General features: G+C 42.5%; 1 protein-coding gene and 1 long non-coding RNA gene across 11 annotated transcripts in view; one reads left to right on the top strand and one right to left on the bottom strand.

Annotated features, from left to right (window-relative positions):
• Positions 1 to 25,014, top strand: part of IQCA1 (IQ motif containing with AAA domain 1) — a 155,522-nt gene that overhangs the window by 118,398 nt on the left and 12,110 nt on the right. The window contains exons 13-16 of one of the 3 annotated variants that reach the window (XM_039495970.1): positions 375 to 457; positions 3,810 to 3,917; positions 8,114 to 8,313; positions 20,875 to 20,961. In XM_039495970.1, coding sequence (XP_039351904.1) covers positions 375 to 457; positions 3,810 to 3,917; positions 8,114 to 8,313; positions 20,875 to 20,961 — 478 coding nt within the window. Of the gene's footprint in view, positions 1 to 374; positions 458 to 3,809; positions 3,918 to 8,113; positions 8,314 to 19,848; positions 19,957 to 20,648; positions 20,739 to 20,874; positions 20,962 to 25,014 lie in introns of those variants that run through there. The other 2 variants (XM_039495972.1, XM_039495971.1) reach the window with 2 other exon arrangements.
• LOC120375220 overlaps positions 1 to 25,014 on the bottom strand; it is a 115,270-nt gene that overhangs the window by 87,999 nt on the left and 2,257 nt on the right. The gene's annotated exons all lie outside the window — the stretch shown is intronic.

Genomic DNA, 25,014 nt, shown 5'->3' with positions numbered 1-25,014 from the left:
CAGAAGCATAAAATGTGCTGTTATTAGGATTTTAAAAGAATTTCTCAGTAATTGATAATGAATGAGTACAACAGGAGTCAGTGATCATCACCTGGAAACAGGTAGTCATGACTGCTATAAGAAATCACGTGGTATATAAGGAAATAAAAGGGTAGGAGTATTACTTAATGGGGAAGGAGAACAAATAACAGATGAGACAGAAAAAGTCAATAATGATTAAATATTGACAGAGATAATCAATTTTACCACCCAGTAAAAAATTGCATATTATAAAGCTAAAGATGTGTAAATGTTCCATTTAGTTTTGTTACCGACAGATTGGACCATTTTTGCAGATCTCTAGAATTTTCTGAAATTATGTATCTTGTCGGTAGGACCATTGATTCTCTGTACAAGGAACTAGTAGAAGAAGGATTACTAATAAAGTCCAAGACAGTGAAACTCTCTGATTATGTTGGTAATGTATACATTTTTAAATGTCTTGCATATCAGAGCTAATATCTTGACTATTATGAGAACACTTCATCCATAGTGAACTCCAGTTACAGCAGTTTGGCTGCTGATACAAGATGGATGAAATAGATTGAATGAAACAACTGACCAAAAACTCAAGTCAGAATAAATCAACCCTTCTTTTACAATTTGAAATGTGTGTTTGTTTTCTGCATTTTTAAACATCTTTGCATGCCACTACTTTGTCATTCCTGAATTTGCCAGGTGCCAGAAAGAGAAGTACCAAAATATTGTAAGAAGTTGCTCTCATGTTATTTACAGTCCAGACATAACCAAGATTTCAGGAAAACTTTTTCCTAGCAGATTTCCAGTTCAAAGATATTTGGACTTTGAACATCCTAGTGTTATGTTTTATCTAATGAAACATGCAAACCTTCCAAGGTTCACTAATCACTATGACCAGCCAAGTCAAGAATGAAATGAAATACAGTTACAGTTTCAATAAGATTCTGGGACAAGTGTCTAAAGTTAGGCACCCAAATCAAAAGAAGCCTGATTTTCAGAGGTGCTCAGTACCCACAATTTGTACTGTTGAAGTGCCTAACTATGGCGGTAAGCACTGGCTTTATGTACCCACATTTGAAAATTCTGAATTTAAGGCTGTCACAAATAGCTGTCAGATGGCAATTACCATTCAAGCAGCTGCAGGCAATATTGGCAAGACAATGGAACCGGAGGGCATAGCGACCTTGTGTTTTATATTGTGTCCAAAATATTTTCCAGAAAATAAAATAGTAGCCAATATTATATAGCCTCACATACATGGATAGAAAACCTCAAGCACCACAGAAAGATCTGAGTGTAGTGGGGCTAATGTTCAGAGAAGAAATGCAATCTCACAGGTTGCACAGTGGCTTGATACACTCTCTGATTGTTTTGGGCCATTCCCTAAAACGAAACAAGCTGCAGTATATCAGGAGAAGAACCCACTAATTTAAAGGACCACAATTAAAGAGCTTGTCGGTACCTAGCACATACAGTGCATCTGGCCATTAATATGGTATATATCTCAGCAGGAAAAACTGGAGTCTCTCATATCAGCTGTAAGTGCCATGTTTTTATAAACTGTTAAAAGCAGCATTTATTGCCATCAGAGTCCTTGCCCACTCTAGGGAATGAGCTGGTATTGGTATTCTAGTCATTGCATACTCATTAAAGAGCATAGAGTGCTGTGAGTAGTAATGGAAGCTTTTCATTATTATTGCACGCGCCCAACCACTATCAGCTGTCCTTCCCAAGGTCATTTATGGCTGACAGACATTTCAATCACAGACACTTTGAAAGACCATCTTGGCCAAGAGGATAGTTAGTGGCTGGTAACATTGTAGAATTTTGTAAAAATCCAAACATCCTCTCACAACTTTAATAAAACACTCAGCACCAAATCCTCAACCGCACCAACTGGAGAGGTGGGTAGGGGGGCAATGATGGCTTTGAGACATCTTTGTAATCCCTTGATCCTGAAGCTGTCCAGGACTCAGTTTGGCTCCTGTCATAGCTTAGGGTAGCCTCAGGGCTGCTCTAAGTTACATAAAAGCAGCACTGACCTCCTAGGAGCCATTACACTGGGTGGGGGATCACTGTAATACAGAGTGCTCATAGACAGCACGTCCCCACACAGCCCCTACTCTGGGTAGGCAGGGGGAGGCCAAAGCCAGCCCTGCCCCAGCAGAAGATTCTCTCATGTTCAGGGAATTCTCAGCTTTCCATTTAGGGCAGCTGTAAGTCCCACTTGCACTGCTAGAGTGATACAAATGGTACTTGGCATTTCCCGGGAACGAGGCCTAAAATGTTTGGTTTGATATCAAATCAAAAGCAACATTTAAAGTTACAAGGCTAGAGTTATAGCCCACAGAGAAATAAAGGAGTGCCCTTAGCCCTTCAGCCCTGAAATCCTAGAAAGGTTGCTCACTCACTCATGGTTCTTGGGGAGGAGACAAAGGGCAGAACTGTGCAAGAAGCCACACAGTGAGTAAAGGTACTGAAACATCCGTCCCTATGACAAACTGACATTGCTGAACTAATTTTCTTGGTGACCTTATCTAAATTAGTCAGAGAATATCCATCATGATTTATGGCCAGTTGCAATTAAACCCTTTGATGCCTTCTAATTAAATCTCTGAAGATTAATTTCTAGCCAGTTCTTTTGATTTCTCCTTAAATAAAAGATAAAACCTGAAATGAATTTTACCCTCAAAGGGGGAAGGGAGGCTATGCCAGTGCTTGTCCATCTCCTTGCCCAAACTATGACTGTATCTCTCAACTCTCTCATTTTATACCTAATTTTACATCTATCCCAGATAAGCTGGATGTTCTTCCTTCCTATTTGTAAGTTATCATCATTAAAATACAAAATGGTATTAGTTACAGAACATGTTATTTATGCTAAAGAAATGAATCCTTCTTGAATGTATTTTTCCTGCACTATTAGTGTATGTCTGAGCTGGAGGTGACATTTCCAGCTTGCAGTGTAGTTTTAGCTTCACGAGTACAATCTTGTCTGTAACCCTAGGTATGTACTTGGTGCGACTAGCCCATCCCATCGCTACACTGCTGTTTTTCGCGAGCTAACATGCAGCTACTCAAGCTGGAAGTTACCCCTCCAGATCCAGCAAAGACATAGCATTAATTTTCTTGCTTGTGTCCCATCCTTCTGGATCTTTGTCCTATTATGTCCTATATGTGATTACAGCTCTCTAGCGAGATGAGGCAGGACTCTCGTTTTAGACTACTTCAGTCTGCAGGAGTGCAATGCAAAAAACAAACATTGAACTGAACACAGACTGCTGTGCAGAGTGTCCCCACTAACTAAGATGTGGTGGGAATTATGGAGACAGGCAGCATTCAGAAAAAAAATTAAGTAACCTTTTAAACAATATATTTTCCCCTCTTTGAAATCCCTTAGATACATCTTGGTTCATTGGTGATTCCAAAAATATGACATCTCAACTCCCCAAATTCTCTGCTATTGATGTGATTTATGGTGTCAGTAATGATTCTTTTATGAACCACAAAGTTTCTTTGAAAGGTTATTTAAGACTTATTTCTCTGCTGCATGCCCTCCACAATCTGCTTAGTAGGGAGAGTCAGCACAGGAATGTGTGCTTAACTTCATTTTCCTTCTAGGCCTGTATTCCATGGCAACATTCCCCTACCCGAGTCCCTTTCCCATGACAGAACTGGGTTTGCTCAGCGCATGCAAAATTTGTATTCCGTGGTAGTTTTTCATTATTTGAATTATGCATTTTATAACAATACAGTGTCACATTTATTAAGCCCATGCTTCCTCCCTGCAGGCGAGTACAGCTATCTGGGGACTACGCTTCGTCAGGTAGATATAGAGCCAATGCCCTCTCTCACAGATGTCAGACAGCTAATAGCACTGTATGGAATATTGCCATTAGGTAAGAGCACAGCAAAAATTACTAACGGGCAGAATCTGATGGTTTGCTTCCTGCTAGTAACATACATTTTTACTAGCTTTGACAGTGCTTGATTGATTGTAGTCTAAAGCATTTGCAGTATAATTGTTTTTCAATTAAGCATTCTGAGTGAAGGCCATATCATTTTAATAGTGTATAAAAGAGCATGAACATGCTATTGTCAGGTATTGCATTTCTTTGCCAGCTCTGTTTGCATTTTAACAGTTTGTGAATGGCAGCACATAAAGGAAATCACATGGGAAAGATAATAGCTAAAACAAGCTCCAGTGATTAAAATCAATCAAGTTAAGGGAAGGGCTAAGGTTGCAATTTACCTTTACAAGCTGGCTAATGTTACTTGGCACCAAGCAAGGTGAGCAGTTAAGGAATTAGTCTGAGTTGATTCCAGATAGCGGAAAGAGAGCACTTTTAAATGTCCTTGTAGTTTTAAATGCCAGCCACTATTAATATGAAACAAGACTTAGTTGGCGTTTTTTAAACATACTGTCAGGCCCAATATTTTTCTCAATACTGACAGGAGGACTGTAGGCTAATCAGAGGGAATACAGGCACTTACTACATAAAGTACTACATAAATAGCATGTGCTATTTATAATTTTCTTTCATAATGTTTTCACTTTTGGGAGACCTCTGTCAGAGGACAGGCAAGTCCTTGGCCAACCAACTCAGTCCTATGTAGAATCATAGAATATTAGGATTGGAAGGGACCTCAGGAGGTCATCTACTCCAACCCCCTGCTCAAAGCAGGACCAACAGCAACAGCCTCATTCTCTGTCACTCAGTCCACTTGTTCCACCTCAGGCCAGAATGTCCCTGGCTCTTGTTTTGGTGTTGGGATGGAGGGGAGCAGGGAGCCTTCTCTTCCCCCACCCCTCCCTTTTGTGTGCCTTTAACAAAGACCAGGGACAAATGCAATCCTTGCACCTCGGGCTGCTCTCTCTGTACACACTGGAACACACTGTGTGCATTCCATGGTGCCAGCCCCCTCTGCATGGGCATAAAGGGTGGGCCCACTGCACCAAGGGGAGCAAGCTGCATCATTCAGAAGACTCTTCCCATCCTACAACAATGGGAATTTGGAAAAGAGGGAGCGAGAGCTTTCCCTCAAAGGGCTTGTCCTTCAGTAGCAAGTTAGATTGTATTAGTTAACTTGACTCCCCAAGGAGAAGTTCTAAGATTACGTTAAATGGAACTTTGCAGTTAGCGTAGACAGGGACCTTCATTTTAAGACCATGTCAGCTGGTCATTGGTTAACTCCACTAGAACCAGCTGATGACAAAGATAAACACGACATCCCTGTCTACACTGCAAGGTCATGTTTTAACCTAATTTTTTAGGATAATGAAGCCCAAAGACTGCTCCTGTCAAGGTAAGAGGGGCCCATAAACCTCCTCCCATTAATTGGAGAGAAACTGTGAGAGGAAAAATACCCTCAACCAGTAAAACAAATATATACTGCATTTGCAATAGCAAATGTATGTTAAAAAATATATATTGCCTGAAGCCAAAAGTCTCAGGAATTATTTCACCTTTGGATGACATTTTACTTAACTGGCCTCAGAACTAGTTAATCATTGTATGAGAGTGAGAGCGAGAGCATGTGTGCGTGTGTGAGAAAAAGCTTTCCCCAAAATATTCACCTGATAGAGAAAATTTCAGCCGAAAAGGAATCTGAGAAAATTTTAAGCAGTAGAAAGGAGACTTTTTAATGGAAGTTATATTTCTCTAGAGGGAGGTTCTATTGCTCCATTATAATCAATGTATAATAGTAGTAAATTGGTATGAAATAACCAAAATATTCATATAACTTGAGAGGTTGGTAACGTCACTAGATGGTTCATGGTGCTGGAATAAAGGCTTACAGTGGCATTCATCTTAATACTTCATCGTAATTTATTTGGCTACTTTAAGTCAATAACACATTGATGGATGGGTTTGTTTTCACTTTTAATAGCATTGTTAGCTAAACTGTCCCCTCTCCTGTGGTGGTTGTAGGAGTCGGAGTTTCTCTTGCTCTTGGTACCTGGAATAGAACTTTTCCAGAACTGGCAAAGCTCCCGCAACGGGCTCTCACCTTCTGGACTTTTTCCCCTACCAATTAGCTAGCAGACAGAAAGTTTGCAAACCCTCAGCCCGTGATGAGAGGCATAACTGTTCAAGTTCCTTTGGAGAGGTAATCACTATATCAAGACAAGGGCATGTTTTTATGTGGCATGTAAAACGTACTGACTTTATTGGATCATCAAGGGAGAGGCAATTTATATGTTTGCAGTTAAGTTTACTGTCCAAATTCTATTATGAGGGATGCTGACCATAATATATTAAATATTTTTGTGGCTTTGTCCATGACAGCACAGATGCTGGGTCCTGCCTCCCCACTGACAGGCATGATGGCAACTACCATTCAGCATTTTCCAGCTATCTACGCCTCCTTTCTCCAATCCCTCCCTCCCTAAGAGCAGTGAGCAATGCAGAAGAAGATAACCTCTGTATTATCACCTCTTGCGCCATCTGGCTCTCAACGAGGGAAGAAATCTCACCTGCACATCTTGCAGCAGCACTTTCTCGCTGGAGCATTAAGCACTTTTTCCTTCTCTCACTGAGGAAATCTCCAATCAGTCAGTGGAGCAAAGCAGTGGCTGAAACAATGTCCAGAAGTGCAGCAGAAAACAGCTGCTCAGCTTGCTTAGAAGGGAAAGAAGCTCCCCCCGAGTAGAGAGTCTCCTCAAAGAAGTGTCTGGGGTGGCTACCAGCCTTTGACATTGGAATCGTGAGAGAGTCAGAGGTGCTTGGCCCTTCCTTTTCATGACCTCAGGCTCCCTCTTTTCAGTCAGGCTTCTGTCTCTCCTTCTCCCTCTGTAGGGTGGCTTTCCATAGGATGCCACTATACAAAACCCAATCTGTGCAGTCACAGCCAGAGCCACAAAAAAGCATGTGACATTGCCTCTTCCCTGCTAAATTGCTTTCTGTGGCTCTGTTAAGACAGTGCAGACACCCCAAGCCCAGGCTTCAACAATACTCACTGATCCAACTATCAAGGTAGAACAGGCAACCTCATTTCTTTCAGATCAGAAGAGCTTAAACTGGAGAAGCAAAGGAGAGAGCCGTAAAGAGCAGTGAAATCTTGGATGGTGGTTGGTCATCATCCTCCCTGTCAGAGCAAGTGAAGAGGAGGAACCCAGCATCTGCACTGTCTCAACAAAAAAAGCAGAGAACAGAAAGCAGATTAGCCACTAAATGGGTATATGCCATGCCTCTACTCATAAATAAAGTAGCAGAGTTCTAGATACGGCTTCATCTTTCCTTGCTGGAGAATGACTTGACAACACTCACAGCAATCCCACTCCCGGGTGCTGTCATTGCCCAGCTCAGTCAGCTACATTCCATTCCTACAATCAAGGGATCAGACTCTCCCACACTTACTAAAAGCAGAAATATATAAAGAGAAAAATTTCCAAAAAGACGGTAGTGAGGGAAGAAAGGGGCAAAAGAAAGACGGATGACATCTGGTTTTAAATTACAGAAGAACGCTGATCAGGAAAGTACTCCAATTAGTTTGTTTTTTTATGGAAGTTGGAAAGTGTCATTTTTGGAGCAGATAACGGATTCTACTATTTTAACATATGACAGGAATTTCCTCCCCTTTCCAATTATGAAGTGGGGAGCAGCTCTGAGGTAAAATGTTTGTTTCCTCTTAAATTAGACCACAGGTATACCTACAACCATACATCTGCCTGACAGCCAACAGGCAGGCAGTTAACAGTTAGGTGTAATTGAAGGCAGATGTGTACTGTGCATAGTGTCAGGCTTGTCTTCTGCATGTAACTATGTGTCTCATTTTCATTTCAATGCTCCTTAGCCCGTTACAGCCCATATCCAACATTAAGCAAAGTGAAACGATCGCCCTGGACCTGAGAAGAATTTTGCTGAAAGTCACAATTAAAATAAGTTCAGTACTATTGGTTTTCCTGCCACGAACAAAAGCTAACATATTCTACAGCTGTAAAGTGAATTCAACACCACTTGTTCTACGTTAGCGAGATGAAGAGTTCACATTATGAAATATTTATCAGGAAGAAAAACTGAAGAATCATTCACCATTACATTTATGGCAGACTTAAATGAAAGCAATAATAGTGCCTTATTACTTTTTATAGGTTCTCAAGCAGTACATGAGAAGGCTCCTTTGGTGAAAGCCCTGTTGCTAGCTGGGCCCACAGGAGTAGGAAAGAAAATGCTGGTGCATGCCCTCTGCACAGAAACAGGAGCCAATCTCTTCAACTTGTCTGCCTCTAACATTGCTGGGAAATACCCAGGCAAGAGTGGTCTGCAAATGATGCTCCACATGGTGTTCAAGGTACTGTATTTTTTGACAGCTGATTCTCACTAGTCTGCTGTGTGCTTTTTTATTTCTTCTCTTAAAACTCCTGTGGAATCATATCCTACTTTCTTTTAAATAAATTCCACTTTTCAAATACTGGGCTCAATCCAGGGGCCACGGGGTGAAATTAGATGGCTTGCATTTTATATTAGGTCCAACTAGGAGATCTAGTGGTCCCGTCTGGCCTTAAAATCCAGGAATCTATAAGAGGTAAGAGTGTATGGTGCCCTTGAAATGTCCACATTTCATTCCACTTCCCCTTGAGGATGATAAATCACCTTATGCCCATTTTCTCAACTTCAAAGAGTAGATCTTCAACAGGCCAGTTGCTCTAGGTTTAAAATAAAGCCAAGAACCAAAGTCTGAGTACACCAAAAAGAAGGCACAACTGTCTAAGGTCAAAACAAGTTTCATCCCAGATTTGAAACTCCCTTATGGCTTTCAAATTGCCTTAAAACAATGTTCTGACAACCAATATGTTCACCACTGTGGAGGATTTAATGCCCCAAGGGAAATCACTTGATGTAAGAAGGTTTTTCCATGTCACCACTTGAATGATCTTTGAATTACCTTGAGTATGAAAAGCATTATATAAAACAAAATGTTCTTCTGTGTTGCTGTTTCCTTCAATCAGGAATATTTATTTGAGATGCAACGTGTAGTCAAATAATGCTGGCTATTGTTGGGTGTATATTTCCTTGCACAGAAGTCACCACAAATGGCTCTCTGCTACACAGCTGCCTGGTTAGCTGTAGTCATCATTTTGAAAAAGGAATTCTAGCTTAGAATTACAGGAACAAAAACGTAAGATAATATATGATGGGCTTGGAAATGAAACCATGTGTATTAATTATGAGCATATCCAGAACCCTTACTTATGGACATAGTCAGGGCCCAATTTCTTCCTTATTCCATGACCTTCACATTTCTCATGAGAAAGGGTGTAGGTCTACAGTCCCAGGAGGAATCCTTTAAAATTGAGACAAAAAACAAACAAGATCTCCCTTTCCCAGTGACAGAATCGCCAGGAGAGATTATGGATTCAGAATCCTTTTCTCCAGAAAGGAAACGATCATAGAATCATAGATGATTAGGGTTGGAAGGGACCTCAGGAGGTCATCTAGCCCAACCCCCTGCTCAAATCAGGACCAACCCTAATTAAATCATCCCAGCCAGGACTTTGTCAAGCTAGGCCTTAAAAACCTCTAAGGATGGAGATTCCACCACCTCCGTAGGTAAGCCATTCCAGTGCTTCACCACCCTCCTAAGTGAAATAGTTTTTCCTAATATCCAAACTAGACCTTCCCCACTGCAACTTTAGACCATTGCTCCTTTTTCCGTCATCTGCCACCACTGAGAACAGCCTAGATCCATCCTCTTTGGAACCTTCCTTCAGGTAGTTTAAGACTGCTATCAAATTCCCCCTTCGCTCTTCTCTTCTGCAGACTAAATAAGCGCAGTTCCCTCAGCCTCTCCTCACAAGTCATGTGCCCCAGCCCCCTAATCATTTTCATTGCCCTCCGCCGGACTCTCTCCAATTTGTCCACATCCTTTCTGGGGCCCAAAACCGGACTCAATACTCTAGATGTGGCCTCAGCAGTGCTGAATAGAGGGCAATAATCCCTTCCCTCGATCTGCTGGCAATGCTCGTACTAATGCAGCCCAATATGCCGTCAGCCTTCCTGGCAACAAGGGCACACTGTTGACTCATATCCAGCTTCTCATCCACTGTAATCTCCAGATCCTTTTCTGCAAAACTGCCGCTTAGCCAGTCAGTCCCCAGCCTGTAACAGTGCATGGGATTCTTCCGTCCTCAGTGCAGGATTCTGCACTTGTCCTTGTTGAACCTCAATAGATTTCTTTTATCCCAATACTCCAATTTGTCTAGGTCACTCTGGACCCCTATCTCTACCCTCCAGCATATCTACCTCTCCCCTCAGCTTAGTGTCACCCGCGAACTTGCTGAAGGTGCAATCCGTCCCATCATCCAGATCATTAATGAAGATGTTGAACAAAACCAGCCCCAGGACCGACCCCTGGGGCACTGTGCTTGATATCCGCTGCCAATTAGCCATCAAGATGTTGATCACTACCTGTTGAACCCAACGATCTTGCCAGCTTTCTATCCACCATATAGTCCATTCTTCCAATCCATACCTCTTTAACTTGCTGGCAAGAATACTGTATCAAAAGCTTTGCTGAAGTCAAGATATATCATGTCCACTGCTTTCCCCATCTCCACAGAGCCAGTTCTCTCATCATAGAAGGCAATCAGGTTGGTGAGGCATGACTTGCCCTTGGTGAATCCATGTTGACTGTTTCTGATCACCTTCTTCTCCTCCAAGTGCTTCAAAATGGATTCCTTGAGGACCTGCTCCATGATTTTTCCAGGGACTAAGGTGAGGCTGGATTCTCCTTCTCCCTGGATTCTCCTTCTTCCCTTTTTTAAGGGATGAGCACTAGATTTGCCTTTTTCCAATTGTCCGGGACCTCCCCAGATCACCATGAGTTTTCAAAGATAATGGCCAATGACTCTGCAATCACATCAGCCAACTCCTTCAGCACCCTTGGATGCATTAGATTCAGCCCCAGGGAATTGTGCATGTCCAGCTTTTCTAAATAGTCCTTAACCTGTTCTTTCACCAATGAGAGCTGCTCACCTCCTCCCCATACTGTGCTGTCCAGTGCAACCACCTGGGGGCTGACCTTGTCTGTGAAGACCAAGGCCAAAAAAAGCATTGAGTACTTCAGCTTTTTCCACATCATCTGTCACTAGGTTGCCTCCCCCATTCAGTAAGGGTCCCACACTTTCCCTGACCACCTTCTTGTTGCTAACATACCTCTGGAAACCCTTCTTGTTACCCTTTGCATCCTTTGCTAGCTGCAACTCCAATTGTTCTTTGGCCTTCCTGATTACAACCCTGCATGCTCGAGCAATTTATTTATACTCCTCCATAGTCATCTGTCCAAGTTTCTGCTTCTTGTAAGCTTCCTTTTTGTGTTTAAGCTCACCAAAGATTTCTCCATTAAGCCAAGTTGGTCACCTGCCATATTTGCTATTCTTTCTGCACATCAGGATGGTTTGTTCCTGCACCCTCAATAAGGCTTCTTTAAAATACAGCCAGCTCTCCTGGACTCCTTTCCCCCTCATATTAATCTCCCAGGGAATCCTGCCCACCAATACCCTAAGAAAGTCAAAGTCTGCTTTTCTGAAGTCCAGGGTCCGTATTCTGCTGCTCTCCTTTCTTCCTTTTGTCAGGATCCTGACCTCAACCATCTCATGGTCACTGCTGCCCAGGTTGCCACCCACTTCTACTTCCCCTGCCAATTCTTCCCCATTTGTGAGCAGCAGGTCAAGAGTAGCACAGCCCCTAGTTGGTTCCTCCAGCACTTGCACCAAGAAGTTGTCCCCAACACACTCCAAAAACTTCCTGGATTGTCTGTGCACTGCTGTATTGCTCTCCCAGCAGATGTCAGGGGGATTGAAGTCCCCCATAAGAACCAGGGCCTGTGATCTGGAAACTTCTGTTAGTTGTCCAAAGAAAGCTTTGTCTACCTCATCCTCCTGGTCTGGTGGTCTAAAGCAGATGCCCACCATGACAGCACCCTTGTTGCTCTCGCCTCTAAACTTAACCCAAAGACTCTCAACAGGCTTTTCTCCAGTTTCATATGGAGCTCTAAGCAATCATGTTGCTCTCTTATATACAGTGCAACTCCTCCACCTTTTGTCCCCTGCCTGTCCTTTCTGAACAGTGCTCCAGTCATGTGAGTTACCCCACCTAGTCTCTGTTATTTCAATCACATCATTGTTTATTGATTGTGCCAGGAATTCCAATTCTTCCTGCTTGCTTCCCAGACTTCTTCCTTTTGTGCACATGCACCTAAGATAACTAGCCAATTACCCTACTTTCTCAGTATGAATCAGGAGGCTTTCCCCGTTGCACCCTCCTCCTTGTGTTTCCTTCCAGTATCCCACTTCCCCAGTTACCTCAGGGCTTAGGTCACCATCCCCCAGCAAACCTAGTTTAAATCCCTCCTCACTAGGTTAGCAAGCCTGCCTGCGAAGATGCTCTTCCCTCTCTTCGTTAGGTGGATTCCATCTCTTCCTAGCAATCCTTCTCCTCCTCTTGGGAGTGGTGGTCATGGAACCCCCATCCCTAGAACAATGCATCCCATACCTTCCGGTTGATGGCCCCTCCTTCTGATCTCTTCCAAACCATTCTCTGACATAATACCTGTGCAGAGAGCCTGAAAACTCTTACCTCTATCTACATTGGGGGTACATGGGTTCTCCTCTTTCTTCTTCTGGAGGTCACATGCTGCCAATTTTCTTCACGTTCTGCACTGCCCTCTCTGATTCTTCAGCATGCAGTACCTGCAGTACCAAACACTGACTTCTATCCAGAAAATCTTTATTTTCTCTGATGCAACACAGGATTGATACTTGGGTCTCTAGTCCTTTAACCTCGTCTTCCAATATGGAGACCAGTTTGCACTTTGTAGAGACAAAGTCGCTTCTGTTCTCTGGGAGAAAGACAAACATGGCACAACCCGTGCAGGTCACAACAGCTGATCGCTCACTATCCATATTGTCTTCCTTCTAAGAGCCTCTTCAGATGTTGTATTTACTGCTCACAGAAGCCTGAAAGGCAAAAACACTCTGTGGGAACTCCCCCAAAGTGAACTCCCAGGCAAACTCCCTCTGTTTGCCTGTCCTCTGTTCGCCGCACACATTCACAACACATGAGGAGGGAAGCTTATTTGTTCCCACCAAAGGTTTCTTCCTCTCCATGATAGACTAATATCTGATCACAGCATGTATATGCACAGGTAACGTATCTGATCACTGCAAGAGTATATGCACAGTATAATTCTTGACATAAAATACTTCAGTATATTGCAGCATACATGTGGCATTTATATTCACAGCTCTCTGAATCTCACTGTCCGACACATAATAGTTCACCTCGTTACATTTTTCCTTGTGTGTAGATTCACAGGTCTCAATAACAGATAGTTTCAATTATAAATTTTGCACGCAACAGCAACTGTTACCCTAGTCAGACTGGCATAGAAGGCATTTGTATTGACAAAGATACTTATTTATAGTTAGCCAAACAAAATAAAGATTGTGTACTTATAATTGTAAGTGAATTATAGGAAATATTGTGATAGTTATTTTTCATATTATATGATCCATGTAACCATTACTAAACCATGAGATTTACTAAATATGGATTTATGGTGTCTAATGATGAAGGTGAAGTAACCTAGAACTCTTGATTACCAATCACTTCAACAAACAAAAGAGTTTTGGTAACTAAATTAAACTCTAGAGAGCATTAAATGACCATTAGGAAACTTTCTATCCATAATTGAACTGATGGCAGTCATTTCACGGGAGACACCTTAAACAAGAGAACAACGTTGGGAAAAAATGAGACTTTAATTTGTTTCAGATGCAAAAATCCAAATCCCTTTTTCGTATAATTATTTTTGGAAGGGCTCTGTTGCAAGATACAAACCAGCTCTGACAAAAATGGGACTCAAGGTATTAAAAACTGTCACTTTTAATGTAATTTAGAGGAAATGACCTTAGTGGGAAAACACTGAAATGTCATTGTCTTTACTGAAAAACATATGAGTGATTAATATTTAACAGCAAAATTACTAAAGGAAGCTGTGAGTGTCAAAAAATAAGCACCCGTGTTCTCACAGAGAAGTCGTATACCACAGTGATCTGTTTCAGAGTATAGAGGAAGGATTTCCATCTGATATTGAACGATGTCCCAGTAGTGCCTGAAATGAATCTGATTCTTCACGTTAAGGGTGCTGGATCCTTCCCATAAGTGGGGAACCAGGGGTCCAATCCCCCTGAGGCCTCTCCTTCCCCCAAGGGCCCACCCCCACCCTCCCTGTTCCGCCAGAGACCCCGCCCCCAGCCAAGCTGGAGCGGGGCTGGGGAGTCCGCCCCCCAGGGTGGGGAAGGCCGAAAGCAGTCCCCTGCCTGTGTCCTCGCCCCCTGGGCCCCACACCCAGGGCAGGTGGAGGAACCCAGGCTCCACACATGGCTCTCCCCGACCTGGCTCTGGCTGGGAAGGGCTCGGAGCTGGTAAGAGCCACACGGGCAGCTGCGGGGGAGCCACAATGGACCCTCTACCCGTCCATGGTGTGGGGCACCAACCAAGAGCAGCTCCCGACCCATGTCTCCACCCTCCATGTCTCCGGCCCCACAGCTGCCCACGCGGCTCTTACCATGGCCCGGCTGCGGCTCTGAGGCCCTCCCCTGCATCTGGAGCCAGGTTGGGGTTAGAGCCGCGTGGGCTGCTGTGGTGAGCCGGTGCGGAGTCGCGGACCTGCCACCCGCCCTGGGCCGTACGGAGAGACCAGGGGCTGCTCTCAGACCCTGCCCCCACACACACACACCCCGCACCATGGGCAGGTGGAGGGTCTGCATGTACGGCTCCCACAACTGCCTGAGTTCCCCTCCCCGGCCAGGCTCCATGCTGGCCTGGCCAGGGGGTGGGGCCTGGCCAGAGGGAAGAGATGGGGAAGGGGCTGCGGTCTGCCCCAGCAAAAAGTGGACCAGCCATGTCCCGCTGCCACACACACACACCCCGGTTCCAGCGCCACTGCTTCCCATAGAAACCAACATACATTGGAGTATTTTGCTTATAACTATTTTCCATACCCTGCACCTGACTAAAGTCAACGGAACTGTCAGTTTATGCCAGCTGAGCTGGGCCTCAGTTCATGAGTAGCGCTTCAGCAAACCGTACCTTATACAATGTTTTCCATGGGAGAAATAATAGTCCGATTTATCTGACAAAATAAAAGGTTAGTGGAGGCAGCCTAGCCATGATAGCAGCAAGGGAAAAAGCTGTAAGACATAAACCTCTCAGGCATGGAGGTATAAAACTGTAGGCGGTTTGTAAGCCACAACTCTGAGGCAAAAAATATAACTGGCATTGCAACAACACTGAAAAGGGCAGCAATCAGATTAATCACAAGGACAGACACCCCTCACTTGACATCTTTCCCAGGGCAGCAGCAACACACAGAAAAGGCATCATACAAGGAGCCACAGATGAGAAAGGGCTACTGCTACAGTAACACAATAGTGCTCCTTCTGTTGAAACATACTGCATTCTATTTCAAACAGCATCACTATTGGAAGATTGAGTAACAAAAGGTATTGATTGTCTCCGGCTTTGGTAAATTCCATAAAAATAAATCAGTCAGTTTCATTTGTGTTGTGGCTTTCTGAAATCTGAAAAAGATCAATAAGAAGTTACCCTAAAATGTTCGTAAAAAGCCCATTTCATTAAACGTTTCACTGCCGTGAAGTATTTCCCGACTGTGATTGAAATACTGATCAGACTTTTATTCCAACAGTCAGAAGGTGTAAACTCTTATGCATGGTGCAATGAAGCCTGCCTAAAAGGAAAACCTGTGAGAAGGTTATATTCATGCAAGGATGTATGTTGCCCAGTATCAAATAAATTAAACGTACAATATCATTTCAAAGGAAGGGAGCAGATTTATCTTGTTTTATCTCCTAAAGTTAAAATGTAATAAAAGTCAATCTGTTAGAGGATTTTATTATTACACTGTCTCTATAGCAAGCCAAAATATATTATCTATAAAACCAATATCTGTTAAAGGAACTCGATTTTATGTTTTCCACATTCTTACTGAAGTCTTGTTCTACTTGTTACTTGTTCTAGTCAACCTCACACATTTAGGACCAAATATTCATTTCTGATTTTCATCAGTTTGACCTCACAAGTGCTTTATCTAGGCTTGTGCTGCCAATACAGCAACTGTAGAAAATACAGTGATATGGGGCTCGACTGAGCCAATTTACAGTGACCCATCAATTTCTGCAGAAACGTAACTTTATTCTTTCATTTTAAATTAAGACTGGAATCTTTGAGCTTGGAGGAGATGTACATACTCAGTGACTCTGAAAATTGGGCCGTTTATTTGGGTGTCCATGTGTGGCATTAAGTGCTTAATTTATAGGCACCCAAGTTTGAAAATTTTAGCATAAGTTTCTTACAGTTGCAGTTATATCGTTCCTTCCAAACATGAACCAAAGCAGTCTGGAGAGTAACTGAAATAGCTCTAAGACAAAATGTTGACCACAGAACCGTGGAGCAGCAGAACCACGGTGGTTATCAGCCATTATACCCAACAAAATCCACTTAGTAGTTACTTTCTGTTCTGCTTTAATTCAAAAATGCAGGATAACCTAGTCCTTATTGGACACATGCAAGAGAATTTGCCATGAAAAACACAAAGTCAGATCAGCACATGCAGATTGTACGCATTTTTGATTAACGGAGATGGACAGAAGGCGCAAGAGTTACAGCAAAAGAACATTTGTCATAAATGTACATCAGATTAGTAACTGAAACTACAGTGAAGATCAATTTTTATCAAATGTTGCTAACATAATGCAGTATTAGAAGGGTTAAGGAGCCACCTGCTGGTGACTTCAACAAATTGTTGAATGCTGCAATGCTAATAAAATTTTAATTATAAATTAATTATGTACAGTGCATTTAATTATCCATGGATTCAAACTACCCATGGATAATTCAAATAAAGCACTTTCAGGGGGACATACAGTCTGCTCTGTATCTGCCAACAATTTAAATTAGATACCAATGGATTATGGGTGTCTGATTTTTTTTTTAATTAGCACAAGAGCAGTGTGTTGGATCATGTCATATTAGCATATATGTGGAATTCTGCTGCTCCTCTGCTCATTCACAGTTCATTGCTGTGAATTAGAAAGCAGAGATCATTAAAGTATCTGCTTTATTCAAGAGCTGGTAGAAAGTAGGTTCATTCACTACCTTGTTTTCAGTTTGCTATATTTCCCCGTTGTTGAAGGCAAGAAAAGAGGAACGGGGTGCCAAAAGGAAGAAAAAGGGTAAATGTTATTTAGAATAAAAGTGGGTCCATAGCAGTCCAAAGTGCTGCAACAGGTCCCAAATTAAGCATCGGAGCCGTCTGAGGAAGACAGGGGCCTCACACCTCTCCAACAACCCCATTGCTGAAACAATATTGAGGGGATGGGGATCTGGAGGGAGCCTTCTTTGCTAGAGGAAAAGGCCCTAGTGGGATCCCAGAGAATACCCCCACAAGAATAGGGTGTTGTATACAACTTAAGTGAGAGTGTCCATTCACAACATACCATGTTTAGCGGGGAATGTTCAGAAGCACTCGGCATTAGCCTAACTCTGCTCCCACTGATGTAAAGGGGAGTTCACTACTGACTTCAAAGGAAACAGAGTTATACCACAGCCAGGTGCTTTTGGAAATCCCCACACCTTGTTCTCCACATGGCAAACTGCAGAGCATTATCCACTATGTCAGGTAACAGGTATGGAACGTGTTTTCCTGTCATCTTTCCCTGGGCATTAAAAAGACTGAACTGACTATCAGCTTAGTACAACTGAGTTACCTTGGAAAGCAAAAATACCCCTTCAGAGTTCACATGCAGTTCCTCTCCGCATTAACATTAGCAATTAGTGTAAGCATGAAGGGAGAAGTGACCCATCGCAGCATGTGATTGAACAATTAATGGGAGTCACATAAATATAGTGATGGCAGAACAGACCCCTATGGAAAACCCCTTGTATATCAGGCAACAAAGTCTAATCTGTGGGGTGTGCTGAGGTGTATGTGCATATCCTATAATTAGACTAAATTAACAGAAGACTAAATTGTAGCAGCTAGCCCCAGTCCTGAGTAAAGGGCAGGGAGGTGACCCTCCAACCCAAGGAAAGCACAGTCCCGCTTCAAACTCCCATTCACTGTGGTCTCCCTGGCTCTATACTCAAAGGCAGTCCGTGGGCTACTCTGTCCTTCGGAGCACAAGCTGTCCCTGAGGTGACCATAAAGTGCCAGATGACAAAAGGTTTGTTAGTTGTGTAGAGCTTGCTGAGGATTTGGGGATCTCTCGATAAAAGGTGCTAGATCATACAACCATAGGGTTAGAAGGGACTGCAAAAGCCATCTAGTCTAACCCCCCAAGCAATATATGCAGGCAAGCAGAGTTCCTGCACTTCTCTGAAGAGATTTTATATATATACACACACACACGTACACACACACACAAACTGTACGAACCCTTTAAGGAGCTTTGGCTTTCTTGGTAACTTAACAACTTAGACTTCAGCCTAAGTTTTCTTCCCCAAGCTTGGCCAAACATAAGGTTTTTCAATGCATGACTTCTGTGCCACGCCTTGATTCCCTCGGCTCCTGAGAAAGAGAACCCAACCCCTCTTATACCCTGATTGGAGCTAACAGAATTGCAGGTCTCAAACACCTGATAAGATGACTCAGCAGAAGAGCCCTGGATCCCCAAATCTGCCATTCAGCTCCAATGTAATAAAGATAAAAGTCTGCCATTCTGCTACACAATAATAAGGACCACATTTTCAAGAGTGCCTTCTAAATTTATCCCGGCAGTGTGTGCGCAAGTTTCAGGGGACCAACATATAACTCTTCAAATAATCTGGTTTCTACATTTTCAATGTAAGACCGTGTGGCCTTATTCTTGTATAATTTTATACCTTTAGCCATTCATCCAAGTTATTTACTCCATATGCTATTTGATCACTCTTCACACTTCATCTCCCTAATTATACATATGGGTAAATAGAGATGCAGATATCTGCCTATCTGCACGCATGAAATTTTGGCAGAGTTCACATATAGTCATTTATCATCCAGTCTCTTTATTTTAATTAATCTTCAGTATTATAACTCAACATTTTAGCTCATGCCTTCCAAAATGAGTGAAGATTTCCATTTCCTCCATTAAAACAGTTCTAGTCAAGTAACGAACTGAGGGACATTTTCCAGAATTGATGGATTATTTCCACTGGAGTATTGCATGTCTAAAATTGCATCACTTCCTCTTGGAATCACCAACACTGAGAAAGGGCAAGCATACGTTTAGAAATCCACTTAAAATGACTACTTTCTACTGGGGGGGGTTCGTGCAGCTAGAATGCCTAAACCCAAGCTAACAGTACGTTCAAAAGAATGTTTTTTTCTAGGGCTGGCTGGAAAACAACAATTCCATATCACATACAAAAAAAAATTCAAGGTTTTGAAAATGGTTTTTGTTCCAGTGGAGAATGAAAATGAGACCTTTCAAATTTTTACATGAAAAAAAAAAAAGAAAAGAAAAGAAAAGAAAAAGAGTCGTGCTTGATAGCCAGGGCAATCACCTAGGATGTGGGAAATCCCTCCTTCAAATCCCTGCTCTGCCTACTGTGAAACAGGGACTTGAACCTGGGTCTCCCACATCCCAAGTGAGCGTACATGGGCTGTAAATCCTGGAATGGTCATTAATCACACATTAGCACAATGCAAACAAGCTTCTGATATTTACATCCCCCTTTCCAGTAGCAACACTTCATCTGAAGAAGTGGAATGGAACAAGAGCATGGCAGAAAAACTAATCCTAGTTATAATTTACTCATACAGCCAGCACGTCCGTCATGGAGCGATCTAACAGAGCTAGGACAGCAACAACTGCAATGTGATTAACACTTGGCAGCAGAATTCCTAAACCACTAGGATTACTATAGCAATAGGAAATGCAGTTATGAAAAAGCCTGTAGCATTGCTGCCATCCTGCTGTGAGCCAGAGGTATAGTACATCCAAGTTTTGGTGTAGAAAGCACATTAATATGTGCACCTAAACTTAATATATTGTCTTAGTTCTTAGCTAGGCTGCTAATTGTGCGATGCCTGATTTCACCCTTGCATGCCTGAGCAATATTGATTTAGTTGGGGGCTGGTCCTCCTTCGAGCAGGGGGTTGGACTAGATGATCTCCTGAGGTCCCTTCCAACCCTGATGTCAGCATTCACAAGAATCAGAATATTTCACATAAGCCTATTTTGCTTAAATACATCGTGTAACGCTACAGTACAGGCCTCTTGTTGCACAAATAAAATAGATAGCACGTCACCACAATGTACTAGGAGTTCGGTATCGAATTTAAGCCAAGCGATTGTAGCAATTAATGTGAGATAAACATATTGGCCAAAGTTGTCAAGCCATGGCTCAGTCCATTACATTAGATTCCTAAACAAAAGAGGCATGATTTGCCAAAAAGTGCTCAACAATAAAGCCAATGGCAGCTACAAGCACTCAGCACTTCGGGGGGAAGAAAACAGTCAACTGTGATACCTAAATGTGGATGTAGAATCAGAGTTCATCTGTGAGTAGAGATCATCTTTTCTGACCTCCTGCACATCACAGGCCCCTCTACCCCACCAGTTATCCCTGGATTAGACAAAAGCAGTACAGCCCTTGGGAGCTTAAACTACTGTGTGCCACAGGCAGAGACTAGGAGGGACCACGGTGCACCAATGTTGAAGGCTCCTGAAATGGCAGGGAATTGATTTGGTGAGATATAGCCACTATAATAGTAAGCGCAGGCAGGGCAGGTCTGAAATTTTAGCCATTTTAATTAACTTCATATATTTCTTCTCATTTCTCCTAGGTGGCTAAGCAGCTACAGCCTTCCGTCATCTGGATTGGAGACGCAGAAAAAACATTCTACAAAAAAGTGCCGAAGTCTGAAAAAGAGGTGAGGGGCTCCTGTTTGATTTCTCAACATATTATAATTCCACATACCGTAGTAGACCTGACCCAAAGGAACAGGGGCATTTCCCAGCTTAACGTGAACCACTACAACCAGACCTGCCAATGCTCACTATATAATAGCTTGCCTCACTCTTACTTTTTTAAAGAAAGTCTCATGACCTCTCACAAGCTCTTGAAGAAGTCACCTAAACTGGCCTTATTTAAAAGTAATGTGCCCAGGGCTCATGGCACAGCAAGAGAAACAACAGTGAAAGAAAAATGACACCTAAAAAAGACAAAGGAAGAAACTAAGACTTAAGACAAGCTTAAATTATTCAGCTTTATTTATCAATAATAAAGGAATAAGGACAAATCTGCACTGTAAAAACCACGCGTGTAGGTCAAACAGTTAACAGATTTTTATTTACCTCCTGGAATTTCTGTTTTAATTACTTTCTTTCCCTCCCATGATCAGTAATTTCCCACTAGTAAAGAAAAGGGAAAAAAAACATCCAGAAACACACTTTCATATAAAGCAACCTGTACAACAGCAAACAGGGTCACATGTGAAATACTCATTCAATTCACAAAGCTTTCAGGACTTTAGCCACAATTGATTCTTTTGATTCTATGTCAAACTGAACCATTTATTTATTTATTTATTTTTAAAAGGTAGCTTGTTTTTTTTTTTTTGTCAAGGCACAAATGCAATATTTTTAAGATACTGACGACATACTAACTGTCTTAGATTGGCCTGTCATTTCACAAGCTGTTTAGAGTGCTTATTTTATGACTTGCATACGTGGTGATTGATGCCCTCTGGTGGCTGACATACCATACTGAAAGCAACTAATTCTCTAATTCTCCAATCTTGGTTGCAACTACTATTGTAAAGAAGATTATGGGACAAATACCACCTTAAGCGTTCATAGCCTTTGTCTACTGGCTTCATTAGCAGCAGTCTGTGCGCATCTAAGACAGGTTTCAGAGTAGCAGCCGTGTTAGTCTGTATCCGCAAAAAGAACAGGAGTACTTGTGGCACCTTAGCCCTGGTCTACACACAGCCCCTCGAACTACTAGGTATACGCGATTTCAGCTCGTGAAATAAGTAGCTGAACAATCCTAGTTCGACAACTTCGACGACCAGCCGCCGCGCCGCCGCGCGCTCCGCGGCTCAGGTCGACTCGACTCCTCCTCCTCCCTGGCGAGAGAGAGTAGTTCGAACTAACTAGCTTTCGGGTCGTTCAACTATCGTCAGCGAGACGAGATGAACTCGAAAAAAACTCGAACTGCGCCCCGACCCGGACGGTAAGTATAGACGTGGCCTTAGAGACTAACATTTATTTGAGCATAAGCTTTCATGGGCTACAGCCCACTTCATCGGACGCATAGAATAGGCTATCTTGATTATCACTATAAACGTTTTTTTTCTCCTGCTGACAACAGTTCATCTCAATTAATTAGCCTCTTAGAGTTGGTTGAGCAACTCCCACCTTTTTATGTTCTGTCTGTATATGTATCTCCTCACTATATGTTCCATTCTGTGTGTCTGATGAAGTGGGTTATAGCCCACAAAAGCTTATGCTCAAATAAATATGTTAGTCTAAGGTGCCACAAGTCCTCCTGTTCTTTTTTCATCTAAGGTCAGAATTTTGCCCTTATATCACTTCCAAAACACAATGCTAGGGACAGTTCTATAAATCACACTCCGATCTTTTCACGTTTAGTGGAAATTCACGCATTTTCCTTGATTGAAATAGATGGGCTCCAGGGCTGAGCTCACTTGTCTCTAGTCCCACTGCTACACAAATAGCACAAGCTGTATCCAGCATTCTGAGCCAGCTAAAGGAGTCTATAGTCCTCCTAATAGCATTAACAAGCAGTCTGAGCAGGCCTCAGTGAGGGAACCCCAACAGTAATGACAGCATAGGGAAAGAGGAATCAAGGAAGACAGGTAACACAAAGCAGAAAGGTAGCTGGAGATGGTAAGCTAAATTCTGCCTTGGGATACAGTCAATGAGAGCCAATTGAACACCTCCCCAGGCAATGACTGTGGCACAATGGCTGAGATTGTGATAATAGAAAACCTTATATTTTGTGTCAAGTATCAGAGGGGGAGCCGTGTTAGTCTGGATCTGTAAAAGCAGCAAAGAGTCCTGTGGCACCTTATAGACTAACAGACATATTGGAGCATGAGCTTTTGTCGGTGAATACCCACTTCGTCGGATGCATGTGTATTCACTCGCAAAAGCTCATGCTCCAATACGTCTGCTAGTCTATAAGGTGCCACAGGACTCTTTGCTGCTTTTATATTTTGTGGAAGGCCTATTATAAAACTGGTCTCCACTGCCCTCCTCTTTTCAGGGTCAGCCCTTTCCTGCCTTCCCAGAATTGACAGCCAGACAGTCAAGTATTAAATCTGTCATGGTAACCCAGTTGCTAATGGGGCAAGCAGTACAGTCACTATCTTTTTTTCAGGAACCTGGGGCACCTTCACAATACACCTCACATTCTCCATTCCAGATTTGGAAGACAGCTGAAAGCCCTGGGGACCCTGTTCAACAGCCTTTCTTGCTACAGACATTTTTCTTTTAAAGTGAATGGGAATATTATTAGCTTTCGGTATATATCCCTACAATACAATGGACATACATTATTTTCAAATACACAACAGGAGCTGTAGAGACACTAATGCCAAAATGGCTTTCTAGGCTTCACACTGGAGCGGTGAATGTCGGCAGTGTTGGGGGGTTGGCACTATTACAGTCATTTAGATTTTAAAAATAAGATTCCTACATGTAACTGACTCTAGATCAATGGAAATACAGAAAGCTACTACCCCTACCAAAAATGGATTGCTCAAAATGTAATGGCTGAATTAGGACTTACCACAAAGACCAGGGGAAAGAGCAGGGGAGAATTTTGTTGTTGTTTTTGGTTAATTATCTGACAATTCCTGTTGCCAAGGTACTCTTCCCAGTAGAAGGGCTGTATTAGCAGCCTATAAACCAGTAACTCTAACCAGCAGTAATAGTTTAATCTCTACCATTTATTTCAGCAAAGTGCTAATTTTGGAACCTGATTAGTGCCATTTAATAATGATAATTCTCTCAAATAACAGTTTTCATTTTCAAAACACTATACTCACATTAAGGACTCCTTCCAACATCCTTATAAGATAGGCAAGTACAAAGCCAAATGTCTCCCTAAATATTGGGCAGTTGTGCAGCTAGTGTGAACTGGCTACAAACCCTTTTTAACACAACTGTGTGTGGCCAGTCTTCACCGGTAGCACAAACTTTTATTTTAAGAAGTGCTTTCAGGGATACTCTGGCTAGTATGAACAGGGCCAGAGAAGTGAAATCTCTCACCAAAGGCTGCCTAACTAATCAGTGGCAAAGCTGAGGTAAAGAACTCAGGAGATTGTGTGAAGTCCTTATTTCAGACCATTAAACTGTGTTGCCCACTAATACTTCAGTTCTAATATTATTAAGCAATTGGCAATCTAATAAACTAGACTCTTCCACCTTAATTGAATTGGCTCGTTAGCACTGACCCCCCCCACCCCCACTTGGTAAGGCAACTCCCATCTTTTCATATGCTGTGTATTTATACCTCTCTACTGTATTTTCCACTCCATGCATCTGATGAAGTGGGTTTTAGCCCACGAAAGCTTATGCCCAAATAAATGTGTTAGTCTCTAAGGTGCCACAAGGACTCCTCGTTGTTTAGACTCTCAGTGCAACTTTGAAGAATGACTTAGAAAAAGAGAAACTATATATATTTTATCCAACTAAACTAGAAGAAAATGATATTTCCTCTTCCCCTTGATTGTTTGGAGTTTTCTTTCATTTCTAATTTCTCCTCCTTTGTACTCTTTAATCCAAAGAATAGGTATTTCCCTCCTTTCAGCCACTGGTGGTACAAGCAGATGAAAAACTTTGCCTGGCAAGGGCATTCACAGGGCAGGTTATAGTCCATCCTTGAAACTCAGATACCTCAGAGTACAGAGTCTCCTCTATATTTGCACTATGGAAAGCTGAGTCCAGAGCCAAGT

This window comes from Mauremys reevesii, linkage group 11 (assembly GCF_016161935.1).
Source record: "Mauremys reevesii isolate NIE-2019 linkage group 11, ASM1616193v1, whole genome shotgun sequence".
Classification (NCBI taxonomy): Eukaryota; Metazoa; Chordata; order Testudines; family Geoemydidae; genus Mauremys; species Mauremys reevesii.
Note: the sequence above shows the minus strand (reverse complement) of the source record. Positions and strands in the feature narration are given on the sequence as shown.